General features: G+C 36.8%; 2 protein-coding genes across 2 annotated transcripts; one reads left to right on the top strand and one right to left on the bottom strand.

Annotated features, from left to right (window-relative positions):
* Positions 1–1261: 1261 nt before the first annotated feature.
* LOC111894684 (GDSL esterase/lipase EXL3) lies at positions 1262–5414 on the bottom strand. Its single transcript, XM_023890772.3, has 5 exons — positions 5161–5414; positions 3774–3904; positions 3406–3639; positions 2162–2417; positions 1262–1604 (listed from the first exon to the last, which is right to left on the bottom strand). Exons 1-5 carry the CDS (start codon positions 5405–5407, stop codon positions 1414–1416), a joined length of 1059 nt encoding a protein of 352 aa, XP_023746540.1. The 5' UTR covers positions 5408–5414; the 3' UTR covers positions 1262–1413.
* A 17962-nt stretch (positions 5415–23376) lies between these two features.
* Positions 23377–24087, top strand: LOC111894685 (uncharacterized). The gene has a single exon (XM_023890773.1). The coding sequence runs from the start codon at positions 23377–23379 to the stop codon at positions 24085–24087; it is 711 nt and encodes a 236-aa protein (XP_023746541.1).
* The last annotated feature ends 1914 nt before the right edge of the window (positions 24088–26001 follow it).

A 26001-nucleotide genomic window follows, 5' to 3' on the forward strand; every position in this document is an offset into this window, starting at 1 on the left:
GCGGCGACACTTATTAGCAGCGACGTGGAGGTATTAGCGGCAACTTTAGGGTTTTACTAGTGACGCCCTTATGAGTGAAAACATAGCGCCTTTTTTGGAGCATTAGCGGTGACGGTGATGCCGCCATTGAGGGTGTTGCTAATACGTTGAGCGAACATTGTTGTCAGCCGTTCGATTTGGTCCAAATCAACGAACACGGTTAACCAGATTATTTTGACGCGGATTGTGGTTTTCTACTATTAACGGCGCCGCCGTTAGCGGCAACGCATACTATTATCGGCGGCACGTAACTCGCAAATTACGTGTCGCCGCTAATAGTATGTGTTGCCGCTAATGGCTTCGCCGTTGTTGCCCTTATTTCTTGTAGTGTCACTTGATCAATATTCATTTTTAAATGGTAATATAATGTTATTTTATTATTTAATTTTATTTCACAAAATTTTACTTTTTACTAAAAATGGTTTAAACTAGGGGTGAGCAAAAACCACACCACAACAAAAATTAACCGCAAAAACCGCATAAACCGCAACCGATTAACCGCAACCGCAATAAAAACCGATGGTGAGGTTTTCTTTTTTCCAAAACCGCAAACTTGTGGTGCGGTGCGGTTATTGGTTTTCAAAAACCGCAAAAAAAAAACCGCAAAAAAAACCGCACCGCACCGTGTATATTATATACAATTTTTTTTATTAATTATTAACACATTAAATATTAAAAATACGACAGATTTCATGGATGAAAGATGGATAAATACTAGAAGACAAAAGTATTTTTGTGTTTAACTTTAAAAAATGGTGAAATTAGACAATTTTAAGATATTTATTGTTACTTACTATTGGTTTGATGTTTTTAAGTTATTATTTGTTTGTGATTTAAATTAATTTTCTTATACCTTAAGGTTTTTTATATTATTACAAATAATATGTTTGAACTCTTAAAACCGTCAAACTGTGGTTAAAAACCACACAAAATAATGATACCAAATTTATGCGGTTAATAACCGCAACACAAAAATAATAAAACCGCACCACAAAAATAACCGCCTAACCGCACCGCAAAAATAACCGCACCGCAAAAATAACCGCACCATGCGGTTTTGAAAATGGATTACCGCATTTGCGGTTAGTGGTGAGGTTTTAGCTAATAACCGTACCGAACCACACCGCGCTCACCTCTAGTTTAAACCTACTAGTCTTTAGATGCCGTTGTTATAGATTGGAACCGAGTTTGGTAGATGAAAATCTCAAAATTATGCGCACGTACAGTTTCCTTTCCTTTTTATCTTGATTCAGATTAGATTGTGTTCATCTATAAATCTGGAATGATTCTAAACCATTTCCATTACTTGAGGTTACATTCCATGTATTAATAAGTAAATAAAGCTTCATTCCATTATTCATAAATTTTATAATCTTAGAACAAACTTTTCACCAAATCTGGTAGTATAATTTTTGAAAAGATATCACATCCTTTTTCAGTTGGGTGGAGACTATCCCAAAAAAAGTATGTTGAGTCATTCTGGCATGTTGTGCTAAGTTCGTTGCACAAATAACTCATCTCTAACTTCCCTGTCCCACAACAGCCTTGATTTGCAACCTCAAACCCTAGACATGTAGAAGAAAAAAGACTAAAAGCTTACTGTGTGGATTAAAAAAAAATACAAAGTACAAGTTGAAAACTTAAATAATTTAACTTTGTACCATGACGGATATATGATACATAAAAAACTATCCTTCAAAAAGTTATCATCACAAAAATGACAAAAATAATACGATGTATTTAACCAAATAACAATTTATTACCAATTACACAGACCGACTATCAATTTTGTATGGGAATTTCAAAATTACTTTTCTAAATGGCCCCTTACAGAAAAATCATTCAAAAAATAATTCTGAAGAAAAGTTGTACATTTCGCAATAACAATTTCTAATTCATAATATATAAATCTTTTTTAGTACAATAACCTTTTTTTCAAATTAGTAAAAGGTTCTTTATGATGTGACCATTAACAAGTAATATTTAGCTATTCCGTCCATTACAAAATTGATTATCATTTTATCGGTTAAAGAGGTGGTAATTTTGTTAAATACATCATATAATATTTTTGGTCATTTTTGAGAATAACCCAAAAAACCATTATGTTAAATCTAGTGAATACCGTATTGGCGAGGATTTTCAATGATGCTTATGAGTGGATTGTAGAAATCTGAGAAGGCAATCTTTGATTGAGGAAGAGTGCTTTCAAGAAACCGGATATTTTCTTTTAGCTTGTTATTGAAAAACCTTGCTGCTTTATTGTACTTGTCTACACACTTTCTTTGTGATCCCCCAGCTAGTGTTCTCTCAATTGGTATACATCCAAGTGGGGGTGCGCTAAAGACCACTATTCTTCTTGCCCCCAGTTTGTGTAAATCCTTCAACAAATTCAAAAAATATCTTTTAATCCCTAAGATGACATTCTTGTATACTTGAAATTAAGGATAATTAAAAAAAATAACCTTGCATACACAAAATCACCACAATATTCCAGGTAGTTAATTATAATTGCGAAATTGGTTTTTCAACGGCTATATATGAGCACAAAAACCTTAAAAAAAAGATATCATAATCTCCGTATATCTAATAAATGTATAGTTTATTCTTCTATTGACAAATGTCATATTATTATATTTCATCATTAATATTATATGTCACCTATCATATCATTTGTTAACCTATTAATTATCAATTTCGAATTTCAAATTTTAAATTATTCACTCTAATTATATTAAATTAATAATTGATTCTCCATTTTAAGTTTCAAATTCAAAATTTTTCACTTTAATTTTATTAAATTAATAACATTCGATTAAAAAAGAAAATAAAATTAATACAAATTATAAAATAATATAACTTTACGTATTTATTTAAATCAACGATTATAATTTTATATAACTAAAAAAATATCTTTTAAATAATAATTTATTTAAAATAATTGATTAATAATTTTGATTTTTTAATACGAAAGTTTAATTAATTTTGTAACCGTAGTTCTCACGGGTTATAAATTAGTTCGAAATTAGTGAGATTGTTATATTTTGCGAAATGTTAGTTCACAAAAACCAAATTTTGAGCTTTTGCAAAAAATTGTAATAAAAATGTAATTTGGCAATTTTTTAAAATTCCAGAACCCGTTTGTTGTCAAAAGGCGAATGTATATGTTAAATCCTCACATAGCTTATTAAATTTCAGAATTGGTTTGTTATCTATTCTCATACCATTTATATATTTATTTTCATTGAAGTACATATTGCGATGGAAAGTCTCATTATGTTCTAATAGACTAATACCCTTTTTGACTCTTTTTGAAACTTTTGGATCCAGTGAATAATCTTAAAAAAAAAACTAACAGAAATTAGTTACCTGTACAAAACTTATGGCCCACTTCACAAGCTTATTACTATACGCAGGGATATCATATTGTAATCTTCTGATGGGGACAGAATAGTAATTTACAAGGAAATCGTTGCTGCTTGAGGAAACAAAAAATACACTGTTGGTGATTATATTCTTCATAGCTTCTTCCCCAACCTTCCTCTTTAGCCTCCAAATGTATTGTTTGAACATGTCTAATTGAATCTTTACGGGTATAACAGACTAATTCATATATACCAAAACAACTTAAACAAATAAGAACAAAATCAAAATACATACACTCACAATAGTTGGTTTCCTCTTGCAATGAAAATGGTAGGAATGAATGCTAGAAAGCGAAAGATATGAACACATACCGATAATGTAGCTGTTAGTGGATCATACCCGGTGCCACCAGAGGCAAAACTTACACCAGTTAAAAGATCTTTATCGGTTATGAAAGGGTTAAGATATGCTGGAACATACTCCTTCACTCCTAATGCCTTGGCTTATAAATTGATAAAAATAGTTTCAGTTGTCAGTTATAAATAAAATAAAGGGAAGTGATTCGTACACAACAGTTTTTTATCGTACACAACAATTCATGCATTATATAGCTGTAAAGTAGAACATTGTAAAGCACCAATTGTTATGTACGGAGAAAAATTGTTGTGTACGAATCAGCTCCCTAAAATAAATAGTTGTAAATGCATGCATTATTGGACTGCGTTATTGACTTAACTATTCACATCATATTTCTTTTCCAGATTGATGAATATACTGGGTAAAGATTTTTGCATTCATTACGGTATGTTCATGCTTCGATAACAAATACTAGGATTTGGTTCTTATGTCATAATATACAGGGTGTAGATTCTTTAGATCATTAATGGGGGCATTTAAGGTGTGTTTGGTTGGGGAAATTTACAAAAAATGAAAATTTTCTGTGTTCCAAATTATATGTAATTTAGAAAAATGATTTTTAATGTTTTATAAAGTTTTTTATAATTTAAAATTGAAAATGAAAATTTCACCATTTCAACGGAGTTTTCTAAACTTTTCATCAAAAACTCATGAAATTGAAAACTCAAGTGAAAATGTTTTCCAGAATAAAGAAATTTTCCATAACCGAATGGACCGTTAGTTTCTCTCAAATATTTTTACCAAAAGGAATATTTTTAAAATTTATAATTTGAGATAATTACTTTGTTACAGTCGGGTTTGGGTTCGATAACGATTACGGATTGTCTTTAGGATTGAATATTCTTAAGTTACTCTTACAATTTAAGTGGTTCGTTTTCATTTCGATGTTCTTGTACATACTTAGTTCTCGATGAAAAACATAAGGAAACCGATTGAAAGCAAAGAATATGCAATTAAATGTTGTGTGGTATCCTACTACATGTTTTTCATTTTAGAGTCGCAACTCATCTCATAGAGATAAGAGTCCCTTTGTACCAAATGGGTTTTTGGTGGATTATTTAGAATTAGCTTTATGTATGGTTTATTTAATTTTGTCCCAAATATGACTATAAAGCACGTACTTTCCAATTTTAGAAAGAAAAAAAAAACAGATAATGAAAATTAAGACGAACGAGTACTTGATTCCAAATTACAAAAGTGGATAATCTAAACAAGTCGATACAAAATAGTTTTTGGGACGATTTTGATGATTTAATTTAGTTGCTGATAATATATTCCGGGTATCAAATCTAGTTGTGATAAGATTGTCAAAAACAATAGACAAAGTAATAAAAAAAGTACCAAAAAAGTCCGCTAATGTTTTCCCATTGGAGAACCTTCCGGTTGGCTTTCCACCCACAAAGTCCTTCCCATAAGGAAGAAAATTGGACTTCGTCATAGTGTTGATATAATTGTTATTCCCCACATCCAATAAGGAGTCTCCGAATGCTATGATTGCAGCTACAGAGACATTTTTTGGAAGATATACTGTTCCTTTGTTACAGTGAAAGTAAAGAGAAGTGTATAGACAAAACAGAATGAAATTCATAAGTAGAAAATGGATTGAGAAAAAAATATGAAGAAAATACAAGAAAAGAAATAATAACACACAGGCTTTTGAAAAGCAATATAGTGATAGACTAACTATGAGCTACATATTCCATTTGACTATAATCAATTTGTTATAAAGAGAAGACATATGAACTTGTCTCTATCATGTATACTACTGTTGGTTACTAGTCATTTTCTCATTTTTATTTTACATATGGTTTGACTATCTTTGTAGTTTTTGAGCGTTCCTATGGTTCAGTTACACAATTTATAATGGGATATACTACCAAAATGACTATATGTCGAAAACGTTTTTAACAATTTGACCAACTATTTCATCAAATACGAAATTAACCACCATCCTCGCAACTACATTAGTTGTGAATTTCGAACATCCAAAATGACTAGTCCCAATACTTAAAGTCTAATATTGAAACTTTTTACAAAATTTATGAAACAAAGTTACGTAGACTATCAATGTCTTACGTCTCGTTGACTACCACTTTAAAACTACAAATCCAATAGAACAACTGGTTAATTTCCACCTTTTGAGGTTGTTGAGCCTTCTGTTAATGCCTCTCATGCAGTTGTTGGCGAGGTTGCGATCTCAACATCTATGGGGAGGGTCAACACGTTTTTAGTATTGAAGCATCACATGTTTGTCACATGCATTTTAAGCACGAAGGCTTGGTCTTTTATGCTTGAGTCAATAAAGGAGCCAGAGCCCCTGTTAGTAGTCTCACTTCCTCTTTAATAGTTGTCTTCTTTTATGGAGATTAGCCATGTCTGCTAACAAGACTTTATCCTTCGGTGCTTTTATATCTCTCACCATGCCTTCCAAAAATGAAAACAAAGTTGATGACCCACCATCCACAAATGAGCCACTCCAAGCCCTTCTCCAACTTACCACTGCCACCAACCACCGGCTTGAAAAACTCACAACAAACATGAACACCCTCCTCACCGATCAACAAAACAACCAACCCCTGCCGCCACCACCGCATCAACAACAACCAAGACCGCCAAAAAAAAAATCTTCCTAACTTTCATGGTACCGACTCACTTAACTGGTTGTTCCAAGCAACTAATTACTTTGAGTACTATGCGATTCCGCCAACACAATGACTCTCACTTTCAGTTTTTTTTTTTTTACTGGCGAACCTTTGAGTTGGTACAAACATTTGGCTAACAACCAAAAGTTTGGTACATGGCTAGAATTTTCTCGAGTATTAGAATTACGCTTTATCCCATCTACATATGTGAATCATCAAGTGATACTCTTTAAGCTTACACTAGCTTCCATTGTTTCTACATACAAAGCCGATTCGAAAAGACTAATAATTATGTAACAATTGATAAAAATTGGTCTGAGTTCGGCGGTCAAATCATCGGGAACTACTATGTGTTATGGACCAATTGTGTGTAAAATTGATGTTATAATGTATATTAAAAATATTATATACATAATTACCTTTAAAATATCTCAAACTACTCAAAACATCTATCGTTGAATATTGAATCGAAAGTCACATAAAAAATAAATTTATTTGTGACGTTAAAAATAAATTATTGCATTAAGTTTATTTGAGAGTTATGGATAAAAAATTTGAATAGATTACATTCTCCTGATTTTGTGGATATACAAAAAGTCCAAAACGGAGATTGTATGAAAAAGTTACGTCTATTTAAAGTTATAAAAATCAGTATTTATTTGATTTTTTCTGAAACGAAATGTGCACTGCTTCATTTGTGATAGCTTCAGATTTCGTAAACTGTTGTTGAACACCGTTCTGAACTCAAACTATGTTATATTATTTTATTTCATTTTTATGATATTTTTAATCTCAACCAAAATTAGATTTGTAAAATTTGTCGAATCCAAACCAATTAATTACGAAACTTTAAACACCGATTCTAGGAGTTTGATATATCGAAATTTAATTCTATCCGCATTTCTGGAATCACCACGACCGAGACAACAAACAGACACTTTGTAAAAATTATACGAAACGTTATGACGGTATGAAAATCGAGAAACAAGCGATTTATTTTGTAACACATGGAATCCACATGGTACGCTTGGCGTTCAAGCTACGAAGCGAATAGGCAGGGCGTCCTACATGGTATGGTTAGTGTACTCATGCGAGGCTTTTACGGGGTTACGGACACGTATGCAGGGCGTACATCCATGTACATGGGGTGTACGTGTGCTTTAATGAAAACCCTAATTTCGGGGTTGGACATTATATAATCATCTTTGTGGCTTATGAAACCCTTATTTCTCAGCCTCCTCTGACCCTTTAGCTTCATATTTGAAACCTTAAGCTTCTCCTTTGTGTTTTGAGCTCATTGTGTCCATTTTAGTGTGTTTTGGTTCATATTCAAGAAGTAAAAGCTTGGTGCAAGGTTGTGGATCAAGGAAGAGCTTGTTGATCTTGATTATTTGCCACATTTCCAGCTTGTTTGAGGTAAAAAGCTATGAACGTGTTCATTTATGCCTTAGATCTATTATATATGATTTTTGGTCCCTTTTTGGCCCCAAGAATGAGATCTAGTGGTTGATACCACTCTTGGATCTATAAGTTGCCCCACTTGGTGTTTCTGAGGTTCAAGGTCCATAATGTTGGGACCTTTAAGGTTCAAAATCCCCTATGCATGAGATTACGTCCATTTGGTGAAAGTATAATGTTATACCTTTAACTTGGGTTCTTTTGGGGCATGAAAAGTCAACAAGTCAGTGACTTTATGGTTCTAGACACTTATTAGTACTTAGATATGTGGTTTGGACTTCTAGAATTAAGCATTAAGAGCTTAATGTAGAGATTGGCTTAATGGGTGAGTACGTTAGGCGCACAAGTCTATACGCACAACGTACAAAGCAAATTGTAACACCCGGAATTCCAGGTATTATATTTTATCATTTTAGTTTTTAGAAAAAGAGAGGGACTCGACGAGATGAGTCGTAGACTCGTCGAGTAGGACCGCGATTGCTGACAGGATTAATGAACGGACTTGACGAGTCGAAAAGGGTAGACTCAGCGAGTCCGCGTTGTGGATTAAAACCCTAATTCTCGAGGTCTGTGTCCTATTTAAAGGCCTTTATGGCCTCCATTGCGGCTACCAGTCCTGAGAGAGAGATCCTAGAAAGCTTGAGCGAGTGGTGAGAGAGATTGAGCTATTTTGATCATTTTTGGTGTGATTTTGCAAAGGAGAAAGTGTTTCCAACAAAGGGAGGTCAAGAGGATTGCATTTCAGTGGGTTTTCAGCTTGGATCTTCAAGTTTGAGGTAGCTATTCGATCCTATCCTTCTGTTTTGCTTGAGAGCATTGAATTTAGGGTTTTTATACCCCTTTTATGGCTTGTTTAGTTGAGTATAATGTCCCATTGAGTGCTAAACTCTAGATCTGGACCTTTTAAGGTCTAGAGAGCCTGAACCATTATGCTTTTTGTGGTTCTATGGAGGAAATGGACATAGGTTTCCATGTTAGAAGGGATTTCACCAAAATAAGTCTTGGGAGCAATGCATGTGTAGCAAGATTCGACCTTTACGTGGTTATTGGTCATGGGGGGGGAGCCAGATTTATACATTAGTGAAACAGATCTGACCTCAGGAGGTCAGATGAGTGGTGTCATGGGAGCAACTCGCCGAGTTCACAAGTGGACTCGACGAGTCGAGTCGGGGTTGCCCCGCTATTCGTTGCTGAGTAACCCGACGAGTAGAGAGGGAACTCGTTGTGCCAAGTGGGGCTAGGAAGGATTCAGAGGACCGGTGTGGACTTGCCGAGTCGCTGGAGTGCACTCGACGAGTCTGCTCAAAGTTTGACCGTTGACTTCGTTGTATTATAAGGGTAGAATAGTCTTTTACGCTTGTTAGAGAACCTAGACGGGTTAGCCTAGCCTTTAGAAGTTGTATTAATTAGAGTAATTATTATGTGATTAAGCGGAGACTAGTGCAGTATTTCAGAGTTCGAGGTTTACTGAGTTATCCGAGGTGAGTCTTCTCACTATACTTTACCTAGAGTGGTAATTAGAGTTAGGTGACAGAGTATGTTGTATGCTATTACATGATGTGATATCTATGTGATTCTGTGCTATATGGGATTCAGAGTTTACAGAGTTAGGACCGAATGGTCCACAGAGTTAGGACCAGAGGGTCCACAGAGTTATGGGACTGGAGGGCCCCACTAAGACACTTTGACCAGAGTGTCATACTGAGTTATAGCCTCGAGCGGCTAATATGTGTTGCATGTGGTATTTTGGGGAGGTCACTAAGCATTTTTGCTTACAATGTTTGGTGTTATGTATTTCAGATACCAGTGAGGATCGCGAGAAGGCCTCGGCATGATCACTACACACATGAGGAGTTTTTATACATTATGATCTTGGGTTGTTTTATATGGATTGATATGTGAAACGATGAGATTTTATAATTTTTATGAATGAAAATATGTTTTTTTTTTACTGTGAAAAATTGTTTGAAAAATTACGGTGTTACACAAATAGCATGTACGCTTTGCGTACAGCGGAGTACGCCCCACCTACTCAATCCGATGGGTTGTCCACTTTAGGCTTCAAGTTTGGGGTTTCTTTTGGGCTTAACTGTGTGAGTTCTTTTTGGGCATTCACAATGCAAGTGTTTTGGACTAGGAAAAGTTGTTGGGCTTTAGGGTAAGGCACATGCTAGGATTTGGGCCCAATTTGGAAAATTGAGCCATATATGGGCCTTGGTTGATTATTTGGTTTTGGGTCTTTTAGATTGTGAATTTGGGCCTTAATCTTGGAGCAAACTAGGTGAAGGGTAAAATGGTTTTTTTACCCAAGTATAGATTTATGGTTATGGATTGGAACCCAAATGTTAATTAGGTGTTATTTTGATGTTAATTAGCTCGGGAATTCATTGGACCAGCAGCTAGGGATATTTTCAGTGAGATTCAACAGTTGAGGTGAGCTTCCTCACTGGGTTCGGCGGGTTTAAGTCACCAATGTCGGCCCTCATTGTTTATGTTATGATGCTAGGACTCTAGTGGCTCTTGCATATGTATATGTTGCTATGTATACCAGGCGAGGCTCGATGTTGGGCGAGGCCCGATAACTGAAACATATGTTGTTGTGTTATGATCATTGTATGTGTGTAGCATGACTTTTTGATATATATATATATATATATATATATATATATATGTGTGTGTGTGTGTGTGTGTGTATGTATGTATGTTGTATGTGTATAGTGGGCAAGGCCTGATGTCAGGCAGGGCCTAAGAATAACAGATTTGTATACCGAGCGGAGCTTGATTCCGGGCAGGGCCCGATGGCAGACAGGGTTGGGTGAAGGGCGGGGGCCCAGTATGTGATTTATTATGTATAGTATGGGGTATTTTGGGGAACTAACTAAGCATTGTGCTTACAGTTTTCAGTTGTGTTTCAGGTACTTCTGTTCCAAGGGGAAGATCTCGGGATGACTGTATCATACGCACCACATGTATTCCTCTTTTGAGATGTTACTCTGATTGATATGATGTTTGATACACTTATTTTCATTTGGTTTGTATGGATAATGCTTTTTGGAATACTATTTTATTTAAATTAAAAATTATAATTTTGGATCATATTTTTGGGATGTTACATATTCACTAATGTTTGAAAGTATTATATACATGTTTTATTTCCACAAGTATCAACCAAAAGTCAGCTTGATTTTCAATAATGCAACCAAATTGAAAGCTATAATACAAGTAATTGAAATTATACACATTACTTCAATAATTCACCAAATAATTGATATACAATTATTGGATCTAATGGGTGTGAGGAAACAATAATCACAGAAAAATCAACATAAGCATTTCCTTTTTTTCTTCTTCCTTATAGTGAGTGGCTGCCTCCGATCATTGGAATGAGGGCAACGACCCATCCTCCTTGTTTTCCTATTGACATCGAGCAGCCAAACACATACCTTCTCTTTTGTTATTCTTAACTCGTAGTTTTCAATATCAAAAAGGGCAACAACCCTCGTTCACCCATCCTTCCTCTTGATGGTCGGACCTGTCAAGCAAACTCGTGATTACCGAGAAACACCACCAATCATCCCTTTGTTCCTTCTTCGTGTTCGACAGTCGTTGACATGAGATAGGAAGCCAAGGGAAGCCGTCAGAGCAGCCTCCCTGTAACGTCCCAAAAATAAGACCCAATAATTTCATTTTTAAATTAATAAAACTAGTATTCCATAAACATCATCATAAAAAACTAGATTAAACAAATGTATCAAAGATCACATCATATCAGAGTAAAACAAGAAAATGCAGAATGAGGTGGTGTGTGCTCTACACACATCCTGAGCCCTTCCCTTTGGAATTGGAAGTACCTGAAACATAAACTGAAAACAATAACCACAAAGCCTAGTGAGTTCCCCAAATACCACATATTATATATAATAAACATATAATTGCCCCGCTCATCATCGGGCCACACCAGGCATCCGGGCCTGCCCAGCATCGAGCTCCGCTCAGTAGACAGATTGGGCCCTGCCTGGCATACATATGAACATATACCATATACACACATACACATGAAATAATCACATAGATACATAGTAGACAAAATGGTCATCGGGGCCCGCCCGGTAAGCATACAAGTACATAACACATGCAAGAGTCACGCAGACATCTAGCACCCTAACATAGCATAATCATGGGCAGGCATTGGTGCCTTGGACCCGCTAAACTTAGTGATGAGACTCACCTCAAACTGCTGAACAACACTAATAAAATTCTGGTTGTTGGTCCAACAAATCCTCGAGCTATCAATACCAAATAACATCCAATTAATAATTGGATTTCGTTCCATAACCATCAGTCCAGAATTAGGGTAAAAAGACCATGTTACCCCTTACCTATTTTGGTCCAACACAAAGGCCCAAACCTTCAATCCTAAAGGCCCAATTAACAAAATAATCATCTGAGGCCCAATCATGGCCCAATTTTCCAAATTGGGCCCAAATCCCCTTCACGGGCCTTGTCCAAGAGAACCCGAAAAAGACATCAGCCCAAAATTTGATGGTCCAACAAGGGCCTAAGCATCTAAGTCCAATGTAGCCAAAAAAGAAGCCAAAAACGTCCAAAGCCCAACTGACCGAGTACGTAGGGCGTACACAGCATGTACGCACAACGTACTCGCTTTAGGGCTTGTACGTTAAGCATACCTGCTTGTACGCCCAACATACTCCGTCATTCAACTAACTTTGATTTCCATCTCTTAATCCATAACGACTTTACTCCAAAACTTAGATTTGACTTCCTTAGGATGATTTATCACGTAAAGTTGTTACCTTTACGTGCATCCATGGCTTAATGAAGCTCTTACAGCTCAAAAGGACTTAAGAGATGACTTAATGCATGCATGAGACCATAAACCCCATAAAGTTTGCATCTTTAAGCATAATGAACCCTCCAAACATCCAAATGTAAAAGATTAAGCTTTCTAAAATGGACTTGACGCATCAAGACCAACAAAAAGGGTATAAAGAAGCATAAAACCCTAACATGAAGAGATCTAAGTTAGGAGAAGACAAGGTATGAACTTGATACCTCAAACGAATTGCAAAAAGAGTGATGATTCTAGATCTCTAAGCTTCAAACTAAGAAATGCACCTTCAATCTTCTTCAATGCCTTCAAAATGAGCAAAATAAGCACCAACTTCTTCTCAAGGCCTCGAGGACATAACAATGGAAGCTAAGGGATGAAATTTAACATTTTTGGCAAATGGAGGTTGGTAAAGAAGCCATCCCTAGGGACTTAAGGACCTTATATTGGGTGAAGTACCTTAAAATTAGGGTTTTCTTATCCTCTACCTACGCCATGCGTAACCCTCATACGCCCAGCGTATGAGGCCTCGCACCCGCGATCAAATCCTCCTTAGTACTCTAAGCGTACCATGTGGTACGCCCCGCGTACTAGCTTCTCAGCTAGTATGCTAAATGTACCATGTGGTATGCCCCCACACACTTATTTCTCAGCTAGTATGCTAAGCGTACCATGTGGTACGCCCCGTGTATTAACTCGTAGGGCCAATAATACAAAACTTTAAAATATAAAGGGAAAAAAAAGATACTCATAACAGGCGCTACAGTTCTCCCCTACTTGAATCAGACTTTGTCTGTGGAGTCTGCAACCCCAAATAACTCTAGATAGTGCTCCCACATGTCATCTTCCAGCTCTTAAGTCCACTCCAAATCCTTGCGGTGTTGCCATTGCACCTTCACTAACTCGACAACCTTGATCCTCAAGGTTTTCGTCTTCCGATCTAGAATCGCTACCGGTCTCTCAATATAATTCAGGCGATCATCCACCTGAATATCCTCCAATGACACTACTGTAGAATCATCCACTAAGCACTTCTGCAACTGAGAGACATGGAACGTGATATGAATATGACTGAGCTCATGAAGAAGATCCAGGCGATAAGCAACCCAGCCCAACCGAGCCAAAATCGTCAAAGTACTAATATACTTGGGGCCCAGCTTGCCCTGCTTCCTGAACTGGATGACACCTTTCCAAGGTGACACGTTCAGTAGAGAACCATATCTGCCACTTGGAACTCCAAATCTGACCGACACTTATCTACATAACTCTTCTGTCGACTCTAAGTTGTCTGGAGCCTACTCTGAACCTACAGAATCAGCTCATTGGACTCGAGCGCGTTGACCAACCTCGCCCTAATAAATGGAGATCTTACACTTCCTCCCATAGAGCATTTCGAAAGGAGGTCGATAAATGTTGGCATGATAACTACTGTTATATGAAAATTCCACTAACGGATATATGTACCTAAACTCCCATTAAAATCTAGAACACACGCCCGCAAAATTTCCTCTAGGGTTTGAATAGACCACTCACTCTGACCATCGGTCTGTGGGTGGAATGATGTGCTAAAATGGAGACGAGTACCCAAATAGTCATGGAAAATTTTCCAAAAACTTGAAGTAAATCGAATATCTCTGTCAGAAACCACCGATACCGGCACGCCACGACGTACCACAACCTCCCTAATATAAATCTCAGTGAATTTCTCTATTGAAATACTCTCCTGAATCGAGATGAAATGTGTGCTCTTGGTTAAATGATCCATGATAACCCAAATCGAATCCACTCCACGCACAGTCTGGGGTAGCTTCATGATAAAATCTATGGTGATATCCTCTCATTTCCATACGAGAATCTCCAACGGCTTCATCTTGCCGTGAGGTTGCTGATGCTCGTCCTTAATTTTCCTGCAAGTCAACCACCGCTCCACATACCAAGCTACGTCCTGCTTCATGGAGGGCCACCAATAATCTAGGATAATAACCCGCCAAACCAAGAAAACTCTGAACATCAGATGGAGGCCTCAGAACCTCCCACTGTATCACGGTATCGGCCTTGGCCAGATCGACCAAAATATTGTTCTGGTTGACAAGGTGCCCCAGAAACTACACCTCACGTAACTAGAACTCACACTTAGAGAAATTTTCAAAAAGTCTCTCCCTCCTCAAAGTCTCAAACACCTCCCTCAAGTGCTCCTCATGCTACTCCAGAGTCTTGGAATAAACCAAGATATCACTGATGAACAAAATCACAGACCAATCCAACATCGGTCTACACACGCGGTTCATTAGATCCATGAACGCGGATGGAGCACTGGTGAACCTAAAAGGCATCAGCACGAACTCTTAATGTCCATAACAAGTCCAGAAAGTTGTCTTCTGCACGTCCTCATCCCTAACCCTCATCTGATGATAAGCCGATCACAAAACAATCTTGGAAAACCCAAGTGCACCATGAAGCTGGTCGAAAAGATCATCAATCCTTGGGAATGGATAACAGTTCTTCACTGTTACCTTATTCAGCTCCCGGTAGTCAATACACATGCGATGAGACCCGTCCTTCTTCAAAAAAAATCAGTGCTCCCCAAAGAGAACTTTTCGATCAGGATGAGCCAGCATTGACCGAGGACCGTATCAGGGAGATCATCCATGAGGAGGTGGTTATTATTGTCCATGGTCAGATTCCAAAGATGTTTGGGTCTATCAAGACCGTGATGATGGAGTTCTTTGATGATCGCTATGCAACCATTACTGAGACGGCTGCTGCTGCAGCCTCCGTAGTCGTGGCGGCCGCAAGTGTTGGGTCAAGTCAGGCTTTTCATTATCATGAATTCGATAATAAAAAGCCCCCGACTTTCGATGGAGTTCATGACCCGGTTATGACCATGAGGTGGCTATCTAATGTGGATGGGTGTTTCTTCATGTTTTCATGTCCAGCTGACCAGAAGGTCAGGTTTACTCTGAACCTCCTAAGGTCCGGAGCGAAGGATTGGTGCAGACTTGTTACGGGATCGTATTCTGATGAGCATAGGGTTGTGGTATCATGGGATCAGTTCAGGGAGATGTTTTGCACTCGCTATATTCCTCGTGTCGAGCGAGAGAGGTTAGATCGGGAGTTTTTAGACTTGAGGCAGGGATTGGAGTCGGTGACGGAGATCACCCGGATGTTTACTGAGAGGGCGATGTTTTGTCCTATGTTTTCTTTAGAGAAGGCTCAGATAATTCGTTATCTAAGCAAGTTCAAGATGGACATCATACAGTTTGTTTCTACCTAGTGGTGTGATACTTTGTTAGAGTTGTAGGCGGCCTCCAGGCGGCGTGAGCTGGAGATTGATTTTCAATTGAGGGAGCAAAGGCATGCCCCGTCGTAGTCGTATTCGGTGCCAAAGCGGTTCAAGGCTGCCGATTCTAGTTCTAGAGGTCAGCAGGGCCATACTTGTGGAAAGTGCGGGAAGGTTCATGTGGGAGCATGTCGAGATAGTAGTGGGTGCCACAAATGTGGCAAGGAGGGGCATTACGCGAGGGACTGCCACCAGTCCACCCCAGTTCTGAGTATGAGGATTTTCTATCATTGTGATCAGGTTGGCCATGTGAAGGTCAATTGTCCGTTGCTCACCGCTAAGCCGGTACAGGCCCCCATACTAGCTACATTGAGGATCATTGACAGGAGTCAGGGCAGGGCGGAGCGCCTGAGGGCTCAGGGTCGCGCTTTCCAGCTCACTGCCGAGGAGGCCAGGACAACAACATACGTTGTGATTGGTATGTTTATATCTCTTATCTTTTGATTATGATTGTTTTATGCTGATACGTTTGTACCACTGTTGGTATGTTCTTAGTGAACTCCTTTCCTGCTTTAGTGTTGATTGACTCGGGTTCGAGTCAGTCTCTTGTTTCTTGGTCTTTCAATAAGGATTTTGTTTTGCCTATAGAGGAGTTGGAGTATCTGTTACGAGCTTTTATTGCTAACAAACACGGGGTCTCTGCTTCTTCGATTTATTAGGGTTACATTCTAAAGATCTGTGGGGTGTCTTATCCAATCAATTTGATTCTTATTCCTATGGGAGACGTCTGTGTTATAGTGGGTATGGATTGGCTAATCCATTTTGGTGCTATGATCAACTGTGAGGGTCAGCGTGTGGTAGTTCGAACCCTAAGTAGGGGAGAACTGGTTATTTATGGAGAGGGCACCAGACTAGGTTTTGGGTTTTGTTCGACATCCATGGCTCGACAGTATATTTAGCACGAGTGTGCAGGCTTTTTGGCGTATGTGGTGGATAAGCGGGTCAGGGACTAGGTTTCAGTTTCATATGTTCCAGTCGTTAGAGAGTTCGTTGATGTATTCTCGGAGGAGTTACCTGGAGTGCCTACTGAGAGGCAGGTCAAGTTCCAGATTGACCATGTGCCTAGTGCGGCCCTTATTGCCAAAGAATCGTACCGATTGGCACCGCCTGAGATGATGGGTTATGAGCACTACATCAATCCTATGGTGTACATGCAAACCCTAAAGCTTTGGATCTAGTTTGTCCAATGAACATGCAATAATCATCCAAAGTTCATAAACCGTAGATCTAGCATATAGAAATCGATATTATCATAATAAAAGGGTTTAGATCTTACCTTGATTTTTATGTAGCAATAACAATCTCAACTCCTGTTGATCTTGACCTTTGAAAGCTTAGTGCCTTAAATGTTGCACCTCTAATGGAGTTACAAACACCATGAGCAACAAGATGACCTAGGAGATGGAGGAGGAGCACCAAAAACGTCCAAGAACCCTTAGGGATTAATTCCCAATGTTTTTGGGGCCTTAGGGGTTCCTTATATAGGTAGGCTATTAGGGTTTTCAACTAGGAAACCCTAATTTGACTGCTTAGGCCCTAAGCAGCCCATGGACTCCCTCCTTAGAAGCCTTGGACGAATTCTAATGGGTTTCCCCATAGATTTCATCCAGTCCAACTTCTATGGAGTCCATTAGCCCTATATTCAACTATTACACAACTGACAGTTCTAGTCCCCTTCATTTAATTAATGTCTTTTAGTCACAAAATTAATTCTTATTAATTATTGACTAATATTAATTAAACAATATGATTTCTCCTTTAATATATTATTTATATAATATATTAATAAATCATAATTAATCTTTTTTCTCCTTAATTCATCCTATCAGTTTCTATGGTGAAGGCAACCCAAAAAGACCATGATCACAATTGGGTCAAGTACCCAAATAGTTATGGGCTTAGACACCTAATCCAACATGAGATGCAGGAGCTGTCATCTTAGCTGCAAGAGCTGCTAGGCAAGCAGTTCATCTGTCCGAGCAGTTCTCCGTGTGGAGTGCCGATTCTTTTTTTTTTAAGAAGAAGGATGGTTCGCACCAGATATGCATCGATTATAGGGAGATGAACAAGTTAATGGTGAAGAACCATTATCCCCTTCCTCAAATTGATGATCTTTTTGATCGGTTGCAGGGAGCATCTTGGTTCTCCAAGATTGACTTCAGGTCTAGGTACCATCAAGTCAGGGTGAGGGAGGAGGACGTGGACAAAACCGCGTTCCAAACTCGTTATGGGCTTTACGAGTTCTTGGTGATGCAATTTGGGCTCACCAATGCACCTACGATATTCATGGATTTGATGAATCGAGTATGTAGGCCGATGCTCGATCGCTCAGTTATCGTGTTCATTGATGATATCTTGGTGTATTCCCAGACCAGAGAGTAGCATGAGGAGCGTCTTCGCGAGCTTCTTAGGGCTTTGAGGCGAGAACTACTTTATGCTTAGTTCTCAAAGTGTGAGTTTTGGTTGTGAGAGGTTCAGTTCCTTGGACACCTCGTTAAACAAGATGGGATTTTGGTCGATCCGGCCAAAATCGAGGCGGTGATGCAGTGGGAGGTTCCGAAATCTCCCACTGATATTAGGAGTTTTCTGGATCTGGCAAGGTACTACCGGAGATTTATTTAGGACTTCTCCAAAATTGCAATACCCCTCACTTATCTGACAATGAAGGGGGTGGATTTCTGGTGGGGCCCTGAGCAGCAGTCAACATTTGAGACCCTTTGGTAGAGACTTTGCGAGGCCCCAATCTTGATCCTTCGAAAAGGAGTTGAGAATTTTGTGGTTTTCTGTGATGTGTCCATCACCGGCTTGGGACCAGTCCTCATGCAGAGATTACGAGTGATAGCTTATGCGTCGTGGCAGCTGAAGCCGCATGAGAAAAGATATCCCACTTATGATCTTAAGTTGGGAGCGATGATTTTTCCTCTCAAGATTTGGAGGCATTACCTTTATGGGGTCCGTTCTAACATCTATACTGATCACAAGATCTTGAGGCATAATATGGATCAACCGAACCTGAACATGAGACAACGCAGGTGGCTAGACGTGGTTAAGGATTATGACAGCGATATCATTTACCATCTGAGTAAAGCGAATGTGGTGGCGGATGCCCTAAGCCGCAAGTCGGCTGGATTTTCTGTTCTGACGATGTGTATGAGGATATCTATGGATTCTCCACTTGTGGTTTTGATTAGGGAGGCTCAGGCTGAGGGTGTTCGACTGGAGAATTGGAAGATTGAGAGGATCCAGGGTGAGATTACCAGATTTGTGCCAGACAGTCGTGGTTTTTTTGACCCGTTTTGGTCGGGTATGGGTTCCTGTGTATGGTGGGGTGAGACATATTGTATTAGAGGAGGCTCATAAGTCTCATTTTTCTATTCATATGGGGGCCACTAAGATGTATCAGGATCTAAGATTGAGTTATTGTTGGTCGTGCATGAAAAAAGAGATCACCTGGTATGTTTAGAGGTGTTTGACCTGCAGGATGGTCAAGGTAGAGCATCAAAGGCAGCATGGCAAGCTGTAGCATTTGGAGGTTTCCATGTGGAAATGGGAGCAGATATCGATGGATTTTATCACCAAGTTTCCGAAGATGACAATGGGTTCTGATGTTATTCAGGTCATTAGGTACTAATTGACCAAGAGTGCCCATTTTCTATGAATCTGGGAGAGCTCGTCGGCCGAGAAGTTGGCCGATGTATATATTCGCGAGATCATTGCTCGCCATGGGGTTCCGGTCTCTATTGTTTCATACTGTGATGTTTGGTTCACTTCCTATTTCTGGCAGAAGTTCCATAAGGAACTGGGCACGAGGCTGCATTTCAACACAACTTATCATCCGTAGATTGATGGCCAAAGCGACCGGACTATCCAGACTCTCAAGGATTTGTTACGAGCATGCGTTATCGATATTGGTGGGAGTAGGGACTCATACCTACCTCTTGTTAAGTTCTCCTACAACAACAGTTTCCACTTCAGTATTGGTGCTATGCCTTTTAAGCTGTTGTATGGGCGGAGGTGTCGTACCCCAATCTGTTGGGGAGAGTTGTAACATCCTGATTCCCACGTATGAGATTTATCACTTAAAAGGTAATTTTATTTTTGAACTCGTCGAGTTGAAGGCCTTAACTCGACGTGTTGGAAGCTTCCGAACTCGACGATTTGTTAAGGAAAACTCGATGAGTTGGTGGCTGAATATGAAACCCTAATTTTTAGGGTATTGCACCATATTTAAAGTCCTTATAGCCTTTGCATGGCCTCCTTATCCGCCCCCTCTGTCCAGGAAACCCTAGTTCGTGCATGTTCTCTCATTTGTGTGTGTGTGTGTGTGAGCTTGAGGAGTGTTTCTTGGTGTTCTTTTAGAAGGAGTTTGAAGTTTGAAGAAGCTGGATTGAGAGGAAGGATGTAGATCCGGGATCTTCTTTGTTGTTGCAACCATTTTGAGGTATAAAGTTGAAACCTTGACCATTTATTGCTTAGATCTCCTCCTTGGAAGTTTATTGTCATTTTGGGTCCATTTTGGAGCCATTCTTGGGTTTGATCATTTTTTGAAGTTTCTACTTCAGATATGGGCATTTTGTTGCCTCTTTGGGCTTAAAGTCTCAAGCTTTACATAGATCTAGGCTTCCTTCATGTTCTAAGTCCTTTATTAAGTCTTTTTTGAGTGATTTAGACTCTTGGTGTCATGCATGGACGCAAAGTTAGCAACTGTACGTGGTTTTCCATCTATTGGGTATCGGATCTACATTCTTGGGCGTTAAAAGGGATGAAAAGGGGTTGAATGAGTTAAGATGATAAAACTTGATGAGTTGTTCTGACAACTCGGCGAGTTGGATCGGGGTCTTTCTAGAAAATTGTAGGAACTCGACGAGTCGTCTGGAGGACTCGGCGAATTGGATCGGACTTTCCCGTTCTCTGAGTATTGAGGAAACTCGATGAGTTAGCATGTGCACTCGACAATTTGGCTCAACATGGATTGTTGAACTTGACTCATGACTTGACTTTGGTCATAAGTTTGACTTTGAGGGCATTTTAGCTATTTGGAGATTTTGATAGAATGGTTATGTGGTGGTTGTAGGCTGTTGAGTCCGATGCTGAGTTTAGGAGTTGGATTTTTACTGGCTCATCACTACTTGAGAGGTGAGGCTTCCTCACTATACTTATGGGTTGAAGGCACAAATGTCGGCCATGTTAGATTGGTATCCTGGTTTTTAATATGCTTGTTGTTATAGTAATCTGTTAGATCAATATCTTGGTAGATAGGATGACGTTATACTTATGCTCGAGCACGTACTCGTGTTTTGTTTCACGATCTTGGGATTTCTTTGTTATGAATCTTATTTTGAAAGTAGTTTGTAAACAATAATGACTTTGGAATGTTCTAAAAGTTTAATTTTTTCATGAATTTTTATGAGTATTACAATCGCGTCTCCAAATTGAAAAACCCTAAAAATACATAAAAAAAAAAAAAATAAGAACTTTGAGATCACAAAAAAATAGACTTTATATTAGTAAAAATCACTACTTTTAAGTTAAATTCATTGAATTTTTTTTTTCAAAAATTGCCTCATTAAAGCCGAAACTTTGTGTTATTATTTTCACTTTTACCCTTTTAGTCGGTTAAGATGGTAAAAACCTGGTCACGTGCATAGGAAGCACGCCACATGTGCATATTGTTTTTCCTTAGGATGCTGCTATTAAGACACTCTGTTAAACACCCTTGGACACCTAATTTAAAAGTCAAAAGCTTTTTCTATTGGAAATGGGGTTGGCGAAAGGGACACCCCATTTGGCTATTTAGACAACCATAAAACTAATCATTACATAATAATTACTTTTAAAATATGATTATCTCCTAGTTTTCGACATGTCTTTATTGTTTACCAATTTAATCCCTAAAAATTAATTGTATCAAATTTAGTCCCTAAAAATTAATTGTATCAATTTAGAACCATTTTTTTCCTCATAAATTTGTTCACGCAATACAATTATAAAATATTATAATCGATAAAATTTATATCATTTTTTGGAACTTCTATTCGTATATTCACTAAATCTATTTTGAAGTCTATATAATTTTTTTTTAATTATCTAACAACTAAATCTATTCTTAAATTTTTATATTTTAATGTTTTTCTTGTTTAACAATTGATAAGGGGACACATTTTTATCGTTTGTGGCTACATAAAGTTTTAAAACAAGAAGTGTTTGAAATTCATATGAACCCTTTTTTATCATAAATTTTTTCATGCAATACAATTATAAAATATTATAATCGATAAAATTAATTTCATTTTTTGGAACCTCTATTCGTACATTCACTAAATCTACTTTTAAATTTATATAATTTTTTTTACTTATCTACCCATTAAATCTATTCTTAAATTTTTATATTTTAAAGTTTTCCTTGTTTTACAATTGATAAGGGAGACACATTTTTATCGTTTGTGGCCACATAAAGTTTTAAAACAAGAAGTGTTCGAAATGCATATGATGATTACTCATTACTATTGATTTTTTAAACAAAAAGTTATTATAATGAATATCATAAATACGTAATTAATAAATGAAAATCGATTCAACAACAATCATCTAATTTAATAAAATCATCTTTAAATACAAGACATAAATAATATTCTTTAACAATTCTCTATAGTTATAAAATCACGATTACAAGGTTTCAGTTGTCTATAAATTTGCAGACGTGACGTAAACATCGTTTCCTATCTAGCTGCACACGAGGCTCTGTGACGGATCCATAAAGCCGAAATGGTAGGCATCGAACAATCTTCTTTTATTGTACAATAACATAATGAGGACCACGTATAAGTGAAATTGTAATAATCCGATGGTCCAAAAATTCTTTCGGGCCTTTCCAAAGAGGAAAGAAAGTTAAGGAAGCACGATTGGTTACGAAAGTAAGGACCACACCAAACCTGTTAGCAATCAGAATACCTGTTTCAGGAATAAGCATCCAATGTTCCATTGGTGCACTCGGTCCAAAGAAATACAATGAATTCCATAATTCATGGATTCCATCTGTGAAAACCGTATCATATACATTGAATGCACTATGTAACTCATGTACTAGTTGTTTTCGAACATAGAGCCATTGATCTTCACCGTACCCGAGGCAAAAACGAGTTGATTCTACAAATCAGGCTCCCATAAGACGTAGCTATTCAACCACATCAAAATATGATGGATTGAATTCAACACAAATGAACAACGAACCGACAAGACATAGTTCATATGTAACCACAATTCCAGACATGAATGAAGAAATTCCAGAATTTGATGAAGCAATTCCAGACATGAATGATGCAATTCCAGACTTGAATGAATTTATGGATTTGAACCAAGATCCCGAGTCATGCTACATTCATCCACTAATGGATGACATTCCACTCGTGTTTCATCCATATGTCTCACATATACAAAATGTTGAGGGTAATGGACATGGCGGATTTCGAGCAATATCTGTTTGTCTCGGGTATGGAAAAGATCAATGGCTCTATGTTCGAAAACAACTAGTATACGAGTTAGAGAGTGCATTCAATGTATACGCTACGGTTTTCACAGATGGAATCTATGAATTATGGAATTCATTGTATTTCTTCGGACCGAGTGCACCAACGCAACATTGGATCCTTATTCCTAAAACAGTTATTCTGATTGCTAACAGGTTTGGTGTGGTCCTTACTTCCTTAACCAATCATGGTTCCTTAACTTTCTTTCCTCTTTGGAAAGGCCCGAAAGAATTTTTGGACCATCGGATTATTACAATTTCACTTATGCGTGGTCCTCATTATGTTATGGTACAATTAAAAGAAGATTGTCCGATGCCTACCATTTCGGCTTTATGGATCCGTCACAGAGCCCCGTGTGCAGCTGGATGGAAAACGATGTTTACGTCACGTCTGCAAATTTATAGACAACTGAAACCTTGTAATGGTGATTTTATAACTATAGAGGATTGTTAAAGAATATTATTTATGTCTTGTATTTGAAGATGATTTTATTAAATTGGATGATTGTTGTTGAATCGATTTTCATTTATTAATAATGTATTTATGATATTCATTATAATAATTTTTTGTTTAAAAAATCAAAAGTAATAAGTAATCATCAATAATTTTTTGTTTAAAAAATCAAAAGTAATAAGTAATCATCATATGCATTTCGAACACTTCTTATTTTCAAACTTTATGTTGCCACAAACGATAAAAATGTGTCCCCTTATCAATTGTAAAACAAGGAAAACTTTAAAATATAAAAATTTAAGAATAGATTTAGAGGGTAGATAAGTAAAAAAAATTATATAAATTTAAAAGTAGATTTAGTGAATTTACGAATAGAATTTCTAAAAAACGAAATAAATTTTATCGATTATAATATTTTATAATTGTATTGGATGAACAAATTTATGAGAAAAAAAAAGGGTTCATATGAATTTCAAACACTTAATATATTAAAACTTTATGTAGCCACAAACGATAAAAATATGTCCCCATTATAAATTGTAAATCAAGGAAAACTTTAAAATATAAAAATTTAAGAATAGATTTAATTGTTAAAGAAGTAAAAAATATATATATAAATTTAAAAATTGATTTAATGAATGTACGAATAAAAGTTCCAAAAAATAATATAAATTTTGTCGATTATTATATTTTATAATTGTATTCCATGAACAAATTTATGAATAAAAATGATTTTAAATTGATAAAATTAATTTTTAGGGATTAAATTTGATATAATTAATTTTTATGGATTAAATTTGTAAGCAATAAAGACACATTGAAAACTAAAGGATAATACAAGTAATTATTAGTTATAGGGTTGTACAAATAGTATCCCTTTAGTAAATACAAGTAATTATTAGTTATAGGGTTGTCCAAACAGTGTCCCTTTAGCCAAACCTTTTCCTTAATATAAAAACAATGGGGATTAATAGCGTTGCTAGGATTGGAGCCCACCACTTCCTATATACAAAGCATCGATTATACCACCAAGCTAGGTACTATTTTTTGCCGCTACTGGAAACTAGTGTATTATCTAACATTACGGAAACAAAATAAATTCATGTATAACAATTCTTAAATATGTTATTATTAAAACTATTAATAAATACATGTATACGAAATTTTTGAAGTTCATTATTATTAAATGTATTATTACTATTTAAATGCATACGTTTTTTCAGAATAACGAGTTAGTAATAAAATAACAAATAATAATAGTATTAATTAGGTTTGTACTTTATTTTCAAATGTTTAGGGATGTATAGACAAAATTAGTTTTGGTTAAGTGGTAAGGTGTTAGACCACTTCATAGATGCAAAGGAGGATCTGTCATGCTCGAATCCTGTATCGCACATTATTCAAATATGTATTTTAAATGTGCAATCACCTTTAAAAAAAAATTCTCTAAATATATATTGATATGTTTAACAATTAGTTGTAAGTTCCATATATTACATGAGTTAACATATATGAAAATAACAAAAACAATGAATTATTAAAATTGAATTTTTTTTTTTAAAATTTAAATAAATAAACAAAATAAACTAATGAGCTTCAATTTGAGAATTTTGAAATAAGGAGGTAACTCCATTAGTGAAATTAATATTAATTTATTACTATATTTATTGTAATTATTACATTAAAGTATTATGTGAAATTTATTAAAATAGAAAAATCCATAAAATGACATATGAAAAATAAATTAATTCAAAATAACCAAAAAATGATATTTGGCAAATTGAATGAGTGTGACATGTTCTAATAAAAACATTCATTTATAGAGTAGATATACGTATTCATTCAGAAAATTATACAATAAGAATAAATACAAAAATAATTATTATTATAATAATTGTAATAGTAATAATAATA

Source organism: Lactuca sativa, chromosome 2 (assembly GCF_002870075.4).
Source record: "Lactuca sativa cultivar Salinas chromosome 2, Lsat_Salinas_v11, whole genome shotgun sequence".
Classification (NCBI taxonomy): domain Eukaryota; kingdom Viridiplantae; phylum Streptophyta; class Magnoliopsida; order Asterales; family Asteraceae; genus Lactuca; species Lactuca sativa.

What these genes read in the sequence shown, in the direction of transcription:
- LOC111894684 (XM_023890772.3), bottom strand. Translation starts at nt 5,407, where the DNA reads ATGAATTTCATTCTGTTTTGTCTATACACTTCTCTTTACTTTCACTGT. An exon ending in CACTAACAGCTACATTATCG is followed by an intron (nt 3,640 to 3,773) that starts GTATGTGTTCAT and finishes TATATGAATTAG; the next exon opens with TCTGTTATACCCGTAAAGAT. An exon ending in GGGCCATAAGTTTTGTACAG is followed by an intron (nt 2,418 to 3,405) that starts GTAACTAATTTC and finishes AATTTGTTGAAG; the next exon opens with GATTTACACAAACTGGGGGC.
- LOC111894685 (XM_023890773.1), top strand. Translation starts at nt 23,377, where the DNA reads ATGAATGAAGAAATTCCAGAATTTGATGAAGCAATTCCAGACATGAAT.